At 43.9% G+C, this 12,871-nt stretch overlaps 1 protein-coding gene across 2 annotated transcripts in view; it reads right to left on the bottom strand.

Moving 5' to 3' along the window:
• LOC110529585 (centrosomal protein of 85 kDa-like) overlaps positions 1-12,871 on the bottom strand; it is an 87,042-nt gene that overhangs the window by 12,813 nt on the left and 61,358 nt on the right. For both annotated transcript variants that reach the window (XM_021611926.2, XM_021611924.2), the window contains exons 4-5: positions 6,673-6,758; positions 397-514 (exon numbers count right to left, since the gene is read on the bottom strand). In XM_021611926.2, the coding sequence (XP_021467601.2) occupies positions 397-514; positions 6,673-6,758 (204 nt within the window). The remainder of the gene's footprint in view (positions 1-396; positions 515-6,672; positions 6,759-12,871) is intronic.

The following is a 12,871-nucleotide window of genomic DNA, read 5'->3' as shown; positions in this document are numbered from 1 at the left end:
GCCAATTGTAAGCTGGGGATGATTAGGTAGCCATGATGGTTTGAGGGCCAGATTGGGAATTTAGCCAGGACACCGGGGTTAACACCCCTACGATAAGTGCCATGGGATCTTTAATGACCTCAGAGAGTCAGGACACCCGTTTAACGTCCAATCCAAAAGACAGCACCCTACACAGGGCAGTGTCCCCAATCACTGGCCTGGGGAATTGGGATATTTTTTAGACCAGAGGAAAGAGTGCCTCCTACTGGCCCTCCAACACCACTTCCAGCAGCATCTGGTCTCCCATCCAGGCACTGACCAGGACCAACCCTGCTTAGCTTCAGAAGAAAGCCAGCAGTGTAACACAGGGTGGTATGCTGCTGGCAGTTACTGATACACTAGATGAGATTTTATTACCTTAGCGTTAAGTAGATATGGGTCGTCACAGCGCCCCTTCTGGCTCTGGAGGACCTGTTGCGCTCTCAGCTCATTGTCCCTGATCCGGGCATGGAGCTGTAGGATCTGCTGCTTTTGTCTGTAAAACACACATCAGAATAACATGTCAGTGACACATCATTATTGATTACAGAAGCAGGTATACTGATATCCAAGTCATACTAACATAGGAAAACATCTTATGAGGTACACAGTAAAATAAGCAATGGTCACACACAGTGCCAGCTCTCTCCATTATCTATATTACACAGGCAACAGGCCAATGAATGCCCATTCTGTGCGGATCATGTAGGATGATATATAATAACAATATATAATAACATCCATCTTAATGCCACTAGAGTTTATAGCATATAGTATACAGCATACATATGTAGCCCTGGGTACTTCTGACATCAGCGTTGTGGACAGGTGGTAATATACGGTGCTTTGTACTGGGCCCTGGTTGGCCAGTAAAACATGAAGATTAAGGCCGTGTGACAGAATCTCCACTCAGTATAAATCACTTGTCTGATATTTCTCTCTAGTGGAGGGTGGGCCAGCTGCCTGCATGCTATCCTGATGAGGCAAGCACAATTTCACTCCCCTAAACCCCCCGCCCTGAAAGAATGTCATATTTATAATCAGCTCCTAATGCTCTTACCTTGACATTTTCTGCCTTTCAGCTAAATAAAAGGGGAGTGTTGATTAATGCTACTGGATCAAGATAGGAATACTAAATGTTGTGTACCGATATACTATATTCAATAAATTGTAGTGTATTCAAGGATGAAAAAACCTAACGTTTGTAATTCACACTTCAAAATGTCAGATTTATCGTGGCTAAAAATGTATCAACCTCTACAACACTGTGCATTCATTATAATCCATATAATAATTCACATTTCCTGTTGCTGTAGGTATTTTTTCCTGCTGTAAGAAACTGGTCGAATTAAGATACTACACAAGTACACTGAGTTTACAAAACATTAGGAACACCGGCTCTTTACATGACATAGACTGACCAGGTGAATCCATGATCCCTTATTGATGTCACCTGTTAAATCCACTTCAATCAGTGTAGATGAAGGGAAGGAGACTGGTTAAAGAAGGATTTTTAAGCCTTTAGACAAATGAGACATGGATTGGGTATGTGTGCCATTCAGAGAGTGAACGGGCAAGACAAAATATTTAAGTGCCTTTGAACAGGGTATGGTAGTAGGTGCCAGGCGCACCGGTTTGTGTCAAGAACTGCAAGGCTGCTGGGTTTTTCACGCTGAACAGTTTCCTTTGTGTATCAAGAATGATCCACCACCCAAAGGACATCCAGCCAACTTGACACAACTGTGGGAAGCATTGGAGTCAACATGGGCCAGCATCCCTGCGGAGCGCTTTCAACACCCTGTAGAGTCCCTTTCCCGACACTATTGAGGCAATTCTGAGGGCAAAAGGGGGCGTGCAATTCAATATTAGGAAGGTGTTCCTAATGTTTGGTATACTCAGTGTATGTAGGTTTGGTTAAGAATGCCATCTGGTGGTGAAATTAGCTTTTTTTCTCATTAATTTGCATCACATTGAGGGAGATAATCAATAAAAGGGAAAGTGAACTGAATGTATTCAACTGAAATGTGTCTTGCGCATTTAACTCAACCCCTCTGAATCAGGAGGCATACACTTGAGAAAGTCCAACTTTGAACACCCTGAACAGCCTACTGTTAATCCAACTCATGGCTAGAAACATAATGGTAAGAAACCGTTAATACCATATCTAATGCACATAGCATCTCGTCTAATTCACTATAACGCCTAGGTACCAACAATTGACCAGTCTCAAGAATGAGCAGGCTGGGCTGGGTTCAAATGTGTGTGTAAACCCTGGATTGCTGATGCTATGTGTTGGCAATTGAGGGGCTTTGAAGCTATCGGTCGGCCATATTGGCACTATCCAGTAGGAGCAGTCCTCCATAGGAATGAATTCTACAGAATTTCAATTAAATGTTTTAGGGACAAAATTATATGTATTTAAGTATTTTGTTGTAGCGTGGCCAGTAACATTAGGTTAATTATACTTTAAGGAAAATGTTTTTACTTATTTCAGGGTTTTTCTTTATTTTTACTATTTTCTACATTGTAGAATAATGGCGAACACATCAAAACTATGAAATAGCACATATGGAATCATGTAATAACCAAAAAAGTGTTAAACAAATCAAACTATACTTTATATTTGAGATTCTTCAAAGTAGCCCCCCTTTACCTTGTAGCCACCCTTTGCCTTGATGACACTTGGCATTCTCTCAAACAGCTTCACCTGGAACACTTTTCCAACACTCTTGAAGGAGTTCCCACATACAGTGCCTTGCGAAAGTATTCGGCCCCCTTGAACTTTGCGACCTTTTGCCACATTTCAGGCTTCAAACATAAAGATATAAAACTGTATTTTTTTGTGAAGAATCAACAACAAGTGGGACACAATCATGAAGTGGAACGACATTTATTGGATATTTCAAACTTTTTTAACAAATCAAAAACTGAAAAATTGGGCGTGCAAAATTATTCAACCCCCTTAAGTTAATACTTTGTAGCGCCACCTTTTGCTGCGATTACAGCTGTAAGTCGCTTGGGGTATGTCTCTATCAGTTTTGCACATCGAGAGACTGACATTTTTTCCCATTCCTCCTTGCAAAACAGCTTGAGCTCAGTGAGGTTGGATGGAGAGCATATGTGAACAGCAGTTTTCAGTTCTTTCCACAGATTCTCGATTGGATTCAGGTCTGGACTTTGACTTGGCCATTCTAACACCTGGATATGTTTATTTTTTAACCACTCCATTGTAGATTTTGCTTTATATTTTGGATCATTGTCTTGTTGGAAGACAAATCTCTGTCCCAGTCTCAGGTCTATTGCAGACTCCATCAGGTTTTCTTCCAGAATGGTCCTGTATTTGGCTCCATCCATCTTCCCATCAATTTTAACCATCTTCCCTGTCCCTGCTGAAGAAAAGCAGGCACAAACCATGATGCTGCCACCACCATGTTTGACAGTGGTGATGGTGTGTTCAGGGTGATGAGCTGTGTTGCTTTTACGCCAAACATAACGTTTTGCATTGTTGCCAAAAAGTTCAATTTTGGTTTCATCTGACCAGAGCACCTTCTTCCACATGTTTGGTGGTGTCTCCCAGGTGGCTTGAGGCAAACTTTAAACGACTCTTTTTATGGATATCTTTAAGAAATGGCTTTCTTCTTGCCACTCTTCCATAAAGGCCAGATTTGTGCAATATACGACTGATTGTTGTCCTATGGACAGAGTCTCCCACCTCAGCTGTAGATCTCTGCAGTTCATCCAGAGTGATCATGGGCCTCTTGGCTGCATCTCTGATCAGTCTTCTCCTTGTATGAGCTGAAAGTTTAGAGGGACGGCCAGGTCTTGGTAGATTTGCAGTGGTCTGATACTCTTCTTCATGATGCTCTCTGCGCTTTTAACGGACCTCTGAGACTATCACAGTGCAGGTGCATTTATACGGAGACTTGATTACACACAGGTGGATTGTATTTATCATCATTAGTCATTTAGGTCAACATTGGATCATGCAGAGATCCTCACTGAACTTCTGGAGAGAGTTTGTATGTATGGCAGTTTGCTGATGTAAACGTTGTGAAGAGAGTGGCCCATGGTGGCAGTGGGGTTATGGTAAGGGCAGGCATAAGCTACATACACAATTTCATTTTATCAATGGCAATTGGATTGCACAAAAATATTTTGCCGAAATCCTGAGGCCCATTGTGAGGCCCATTTTGTTTAAAGGTATCTGTGACCAACATATGCATATCTGTATTCTTAGTCATGTGAAATCCATAGATTAGGGCCTAATGAAATGATTTCAATTGACTGATTACCTTATATGAACTGTAACTCAGTACAACCAATGAAATTGTTGCATGTTGCATTTATATTTTTGTTCAGAATATCATTTTAAAGTAAGCATTAATGTGTCTGTAATACACTGCTCAAAAAAACAAAGGGAATACTTAAACAACACAATGTAACGCCAAGTCAATCACACTTCTGTGAAATCAAACTGTCCACTTAGGAAGCAACACTGATTGGCAATAAATTTCACATGCTGTTGTGCAAATGGAATAGACAACAGGTGGAAATTATAGGCAATTAGCAAGACACCCCCAATAAAGGAGTGGTTCTGCAGGTGGTGACCACAGACCACTTCTCAGTTCCTATGCTTCCTGGCTGATGTTTTGGTCACTTTTGAATGCTGGCGGTGCTTTCACTGTAGTGGTAGCATGAGACGGAGTCCAGAACCCACACAAGTGGCTCAGGTAGTGCAGCTCACCCAGGATGGCACATCAATGCGAGCTGTGGCAAGAAGGTTTGCTGTGTCTGTCAGCGTAGTGTCCAGAGCATGGAGGCGCTACCAGGAGACAGGCCAGTACATCAGGAGACGTGAAGGAGGCCGTAAGAGGGCAACAACCCAGCAGCAGGACCGCTCCCTTCACCTTTGTGCAAGGAGGAGCAGGAGGAGCACTGCCAGAGCCCTGCAAAATGACCTCCAGCAGGCCACAAATGTGCATGTGTCTGCTCAAACGGTCAGAAACAGACTCCATGAGGGTGGTATGAGGGCCCGATGTCCACAGGTAGGGGTTGTGCTTACAGCCCAACACCGTGCAGGACGTTTGGCATTTGCCAGAGAACACCAAGATTGGAAAATTCGCCACTGGCGCCCTGTGCTCTTCACAGATGAAAGCAGGTTCACACTGAGCACATGTGACAGACGTGACAGAGTCTGGAGACGCCGTGGAGAACGTTCTGCTGCCTGCATCATCCTCCAGCATGACCGGTTTGGCGGTGGGTCAGTCATGGTGTGGGGTGGCATTTCTTTGGGGGACCGCACAGCCCTCCATGTGCTCGCCAGAGGTAGCCTGACTGCCATTAGGTACCGAGATGAGATCCTCAGACCCCTTGTGAGACCATATGCTGGTGCGGTTGGCCCTGGGTTCCTCCTAATGCAAGACAATGCTAGACCTCATGTGGCTGGAGTGTGTCAGCAGTTCCTGCAAGAGGAAGGCATTGATGCTATGAACTGGCCCGCCCGTTCCCCAGACCTGAATCCAATTGAGCACATCTGGGACATCATGTCTCGCTCCATCCACCAACGCCACGTTGCACCACAGACTGTCCAGGAGTTGGCAGATGCTTTAGTCCAGGTCTGGGAGGAGATCCCTCAGGAGACCATCCGCCACCTCATCAGGAGCATGCCCAGGCGTTGTAGGGAGGTCATACAGGCACGTGGAGGCCACACACACTACTGAGCCTCATTTTGACTTGTTTTAAGGACATTACATCAAAGTTGGATCAGCCTGTAGTGTGGTTTTCCACTTTCATTTTGAGTGTGACTCCAAATCCAGACCTCCATGGGTTGATAAATTTGATTTCCATTGATAATTTGTGTGTGATTTTGTTGTCAGCACATTCAACTACGTAAAGAAAAAAGTATTTAATAAGAATATTTCATCCATTCAGATCTAGGATGTGTTATTTTAGTGTTCCCTTTATTTTTTTGAGCAGTGTATAAATCAATGGTCGATCCCTCCAATTCAAAGTCCGGCCCAACCTTTCATGTTAAGGTGGGGTAAGTCTCTGTGCTGTGTGTCTGCTGTGTCTCTGCCTGTATTTCCTACAGTAATCTATGGGTGGGTGGTGATAGGTGACCCTGTCCTGTCCACTCGCCTCCCCTGGCACTGCCCAGCCTGACCTGTCAGCGCCAGCCTGCCACTCTGAAAGGGGACACCTCGGACGTGTGTGGCCGCATGCCGTCACACTGACATCTGCTCAAGGTCATTGGAAAAAATGTGTGTCTGTGTGCCTCGAAGGGGTGACAGTGACAGTGTGTGGCCCATAGAAAAATGAATGCAGTACTGCCCCATCATATCAGAGACTACAGTGCACTAACCTTCCCCTGGGCAATGACACCCCGAAGGGAAGGGACACTTTCTCTCACAATGCTTTTCCTACTGCGACGAACAGAGTCAGACACAGTGGTGAAATATAATGAGGTGCATAGAGACTCAGTCATGTTTGCGGCCCCAACACAATAAGACTGATTCTGGTGTGGTCCTCCTAGAATTGTTCTGGTGTGTTTTTCTCCAGCCTTAATTAATTCCCCTGCTTTTCCCAATGATTCAGTGCAGCCCTGCTTGTTGAAATGGCCCTCCTCCTCTGTGCTCTGTGCTCTGTATTACTGACCTGTCAATCTCCAGCTCTCTCTGTCGCAGCAGGCCCTCTTTGATCTTCACCAGAGTGTTCACAGGAAGGGAGGCTCCGCCCAGCTTCTGCACAAGAAACATACAAGTCGATCAGCACATTTACAATAACATCTAGTAAACAGGCCAATCCACATCAGCCTCAACAATATAAAGGTTTAACTAAGAGACACCCAAGCAAGCGACTCAACTAGCCAAAAGCCATTTTGCATTCATGAACTTAACGTAGTCCCTGATCTACTGTAGTCCCTATCCAAACACATGAGCCACAGCTTAATTAAAACGTTCCATCTGTCTTCAAAGCCCACGTACAACTCCACACACTGTGCCTTCACACATTCCTACAGTATATGCTGTATAACCTAGCCCTCCTCTATGCAGGCATGTGGGAGAGGGTGTTGCGGCCAGGCAGGTAGGCGGGCGTCTCTTGAACATTGCATCAGTGGGTGACTAATCTCTTGTCGCATAACAAGGCTATATAGCACAAGACTACAGTGCATTCAGAAAGTATTCAGGCGCCTTGATTTTTTCCACATTTTCTTACATTTACAGCCTTATTCTAAAATGTATTAAATAAATGTTTTTTCCTCATCAATCTACACACAATACCGCATAATGACAAAGCGAAAAAATGTTTAGAAATGTTTGCAAATGTATTCAAAATAAAAAAAACAATATCTTATTTACATAGTATTCAGACCCTTTGCTATGAGACTTGAAATTGAGCTCAGATGCATCCTGTTTCCATTGATCATCCTTGAGATGTTTCTACAACTTGATTAGACTCCACCTGTGGTAAATTCAATTGATTGGACATGATTTGGAAAGGCACACACCTGTCTATATAAAGGTCCCACAGTTGACAGCGCATGTCAGAGCAAAAACCGAGCAATGAAGTCCAAGGAATGTTCCATAGAGCTCCGAGACAGGATTGTGTCGAGGCACAGATTTAGGGAAGGGTACCAAAAAAAGGCTGCAGCATTGAAGGTCCCCAAGAACACAGTGGTCTCCATCATTCCTAAATGGAAGAAGTTTGGATCTACGAAGACTTCCTAGAGCTGGCAGCCCAGCCAAACTGTGCAATCGGGGGAGAAGGGCCTTGGTCAGGGAGGTGACCAAGAACCCAATGGTCACTCTGACAGAGCTCTAGAGTTCCTCTGTAGAGATGGGAGAACCTTCCAAAAGGACAACCATCTCTGCAGCACTCCACCAATCAGGCCTTTATGGTAGAGTGGCCAGACGTAAGCCACACCTCAGTAAAAGGCAAATGACAGCCCACTTGAAGTTTGCCATAAGGCACCTAAAGGACTCTCAGACACTGAGAAACAAGATTCTCCGGTCTGACGAAACCAAGATTGAACTTTTTGGCATGAATGCCAAGCGTCACGTCTGGAGAAAACCTGGCATCATCGCTACGGTGAAGCATGGTGGTGGCAACATCAAGCTGTGGGGATGTTTTTCAGTGGCAAGAACTGGGAGACTAGTCAGGACCGAGGGAAAGATGAACGGAGCAAAGTACAGAGAGATCTGCTCCAGGGCGCTCAGGACCTCAGACTGGGGTGAAGGTACACCTTCCAACAGGACAATGACCCTAAGCAAACAGCCAAGACAATGCAGGAGTGGCTTCGGGACAAGTCTCTGAATGTCCCTGAGTGGCCCAGCCAGAGCCCGGACTTGAACCTGATCGAACATCTCTGCAGCGACACTCCCCATCCAACCTGACAGAGCCCGAGAGGATCTGCAGAGAAAAATGGGAGAAACTCTCCAGGCACACCTGGCCCAGCAATCACTGCCAAAGGTGCTTCAACAAAGAATAGAGTAAAGGGTCTAATACTTATGTAAATGTGATATTTCAGTGTTTTATTTAACATTTAACCTGTTTTGCCTTTGTCATTATGGGGTAATAAGTTGTGGCTGCTTTGCGTGATGTGTTGTTGTCTCCACCTTCCTTCTCTTTGTGTTGTTGTCTGTGCCCAGTAATGTTTGTATCCTGTTTTGTGCTGCCATGTTGTGTTGCTACCATGTTGTTGTTATGTTGTGTTGCTACCATGCTGTGTTGTCATGTGTTTCTGCCTTGCTATGTTGTTGTCTTAGGTCTCTCTTTATGTAGTGTTGTGGTGTCTCTTGTCGTGATGTGTGTTTTGTCCTATATTTTTATTTATGTTTATTTTTAATCCCAGCACCCGTCCCCGCAGGAGGCCTTTTGCCTTTTGGTAGGCTGTCATTGTAAATAAGAATTTGTTCTTAACTGACTTGCCTAGTTAAATAAAGGTTAAATAAAATAAAAAATAACAAGACTATATAGCATAAGGTATATGTTCCAGAAGGCTGGGCTGAAGCAGGGCCCTGGTGAGGAGCTGTCACAGAGATCACGCTATGCCCCTCTAACAGGGTGCTGAAAAGGTCCCATTATAAGGTCAGGTATGTCCTCGCTACCAGCTACTGCAGGAGCACAGGGCAGAGATTTGATTGTGTTTCATTTTATTAGGATCTCTTTTAGTCCTCATTTGGACTAATCTCCCAAGAGTCCCAAAGCATTAAAATACAATTTATAATATGATCACATTTTCACAGTTACAGACAGACATAATACATTGACATATTGACCAGATACATATTCTAACAGTCAAAAAAGATAGATTGATTCTTCAGAGACCCGAGTCATGTTCAGTAGGCATGATCGTCTTTTTAAACGGAAAGACAAAAATCGAGTTTTCTTACGGAGAAATTCAGTTACCGCCTCTGTTTCATATGGGTTTCTGCAGTTTTCTGCCTGCTGATGGTGATCCTTTATATTATAAGCTGGTCTCAGTCTCCATAAAGGGATGAATTGGTTGTATGGGAGGCTGCTACATCTAAGCTGCAACATACACTGAGTGTACAAAACATTAAGGACACCTGCTCTTTCCATGACACAGACTGACCAGGTGAATCCAGGTGAAAGCTATGATCCCTTATTGATTGTTTCTTGAGCGGATGGTCGGGGGGCCAGGAACATAATTACAAATCATTTGTAGACTGCAAACTGATCGCAAGAATCCCAAACAGATATTATATTTGACTAAACATAATCATTTCAAACCTTGCTTACATTTGTATCTGATCACGTGTCTCTCTATTATGCGTGGGAATACTTTGGAACAGATTTTCATAATTACAATCTCTTGGAGCTACACTTTTATGTCCAACAAGAAACAATTATAAAAGTAGTGATGCACCGATATGACATTTTTGGCCGATACCAATATCCGATATCTTCCTTGCCAAAAAAAAACTGATACCGATAACCGATATTTAACATTTTAGTGGCGTTTTAAGCATTCTAGTACAGTTAAATAGTTAACACACACACATGAACGCAGTGGTCTAAGGCACTGCATCTCAGTGCAGAGTCGTCACTACCGTCCCTGGTTTGAATCCAGGCTGTATCACATCGGGCTGTGATTGGGAGTCCCATAGGGCGGCACACAATTGGCCCAGCGTTTTTAGCTAATATCGTCCGATTCCGATATGTTCACTGATATATCGTGCATCCCTAAAAAAAAATATTTATTTTTGCTCTGAAAACTACCATGGGCTGCCAGTTGGGGAAACCTGGTGTAGATGAAGGGAAGGAGAAGGATTAAAGAAGGATTTTTAAGCCTTGAGACAATTGAGGATTATGTATGTTTGCTATTCGGAGAGTTAATGGGCAAGACAAAATATGTAAGTGCCTTTGAACAGGGTATGGTAGTAGGTACCAGACGCACCGGTTTGAGTCTATCAAGAACTGCAATGTTTCTGGGGTTTTCACACTCAACAGTTTCCTGTGTGTATCAAGAATGGTGCACCACCCAAAGGACATCCAGCCAACTTGACACAACTGTGGGAAGCATTGGACCAGTATCCCTGCGGAACGCTTTCAACACCTTGTAGAGTCCCTTCCCCGACACTATTGAGGCTGTTCTGAGGGCAAAAGTGGGTGCAAACTCAATATTAGCAAGGTGTTCCTAATGTTTTGTACATTCAGGGTATCGCTCAACAGAAACATTTAAATCCCTGGAAAATCCCATAGGTATCCTGGTGTGGTGGACTGGACGTTGTGTCTACAACACTAGGATCTCCTTCTGACAACTGTGGTGGTCTGGCAGTCATCATCCACCTCAGCCTTAGTAGCCCTAGGTGCTATGTGCACACAAAATGCACACCAATAACATGGATCCTGGACACATAACCACATTCTTCATTTTACAGCGCCTCTTATCAGATGTGTGTAACCCCTCAGTAATCCTCTCTTTAAAATAGTTCCAGTGACGGTCAGATTTTAAATACCTCTGCTATTAATGCCCTCCCCAGCAAACCAGAACCTGCCTGCCGCCAGGTTATAAATACCTCTGTTATTAATGCCCTCCCCAGCAAACCAGAACCTGCCTGCCGCCAGGTTATAAATACCTCTGTTATTAATGCCCTCCCCAGCAAACCAGAACCTGCCTGCCACCAGGTTATAAATACCTCTGCTATTAATGCCCTCCCCAGCAAACCAGAACCTGCCTGCCACCAGGTTATAAATACCTCTGTTATTAATGCCCTCCCCAGCAAACCAGAACCTGCCTGCCGCCAGGTTATAAATACCTCTGTTATTAATGCCCTCCCCAGCAAACCAGAACCTGCCTGCCACCAGGTTATAAATACCTCTGTTATTAATGCCCTCCCCAGCAAACCAGAACCTGCCTGCCGCCAGGTTATAAATACCTCTGTTATTAATGCCCTCCCCAGCAAACCAGAACCTGCCTGCCACCAGGTTATAAATACCTCTGTTATTAATGCCCTCCCCAGCAAACCAGAACCTGCCTGCCACCAGGTTATAAATACCCCTGTTATTAATGCCCTCCTGAGCAAACCAGAACCTGCCTGCCACCAGGTTATAAATACCTCTGTTATTAATGCCCTCCCCAGCAAACCAGAACCTGCCTGCCGCCAGGTTATAAATACCTCTGTTATTAATGCCCTCCCCAGCAAACCAGAACCTGCCTGCCACCAGGTTATAAATACCTCTGTTATTAATGCCCTCCCCAGTAAACCAGAACCTGCCTGCCACCAGGTTATAAATACCCCTGTTATTAATGCCCTCCCGAGCAAACCAGAACCTGCCTGCCACCAGGTTATAAATACCTCTGTTATTAATGTCCTCCCCAGCAAACCAGAACCTGCCTGCCACCAGGTTATAAATACCCCTGTTATTAATGCCCTCCCCAGCAAACCAGAACCTGCCTGCCACCAGGTTATAAATACCTCTGCTATTAATGCCCTCCCCAGCAAACCAGAACCTGCCTGCCACCAGGTTATAAATACCTCTGTTATTAATGCCCTCCCCAGTAAACCAGAACCTGCCTGCCACCAGGTTATAAATACCTCTGTTATTAATGCCCTCCCCAGCAAACCAGAACCTGCCTGCCACCAGGTTATAAATACCTCTGTTATTAATGCCCTCCCCAGCAAACCAGAACCTGCCTGCCACCAGGTTATAAATACCTCTGTTATTAATGCCCTCCCCAGTAAACCGGGAACATTACCAGGACATTGGCTAACATTCTCATTAAAGCTGCAATATTTGGGCAACCCGACATAATTCACGTAGAAATGTGCGTTATAGATCTGTCATTCGCATCGAAAGCAAGTCAAAGAAGCGGTAGATCAGTTATATGTGCGCTATTTCTATGCTTCCCTTTCTTAAGTTTTGTTTTTGCATCTTTTACTTTGGTTTTGTACTCCAGCTTCAAACAGCTGAAAATACAATCTGTTTGGTGATGGAAAATATCTTTCAAAGCGGGTAAGATGGTACAATGATTGTCTACACTATACTTGCTTTTTTTTGTCACAAACTGACAATTAGGCAAATTATTAAAAACATTATTTAAAAAATACAATCATTTATTATTAAATCATACAATCACTACATAGTGCACCTTTAAGTTCTAGTTAGGATTCTATCTAGCATTACATTGACAACATCCCCAAAACATTCAAAGAATGTTTTTGATAACAAAATGTTTTAAATGGACTGTTCTCCTAAAACTCACTACAATGTTGTGCACAATCACCACAGAACATTCCCCAAATGTTCTTATTAGGTTTCCTGGTAATGTAATAACACAATGTCCCAGTAATGTTTTTACAACATTATGTGGGACAAAATGTGGGGA

The sequence above is a fragment of the Oncorhynchus mykiss genome, chromosome 8 (assembly GCF_013265735.2).
Source record: "Oncorhynchus mykiss isolate Arlee chromosome 8, USDA_OmykA_1.1, whole genome shotgun sequence".
In the NCBI taxonomy this organism is placed as follows: Eukaryota; Metazoa; Chordata; class Actinopteri; order Salmoniformes; family Salmonidae; genus Oncorhynchus; species Oncorhynchus mykiss.
Note: the sequence above shows the minus strand (reverse complement) of the source record. Positions and strands in the feature narration are given on the sequence as shown.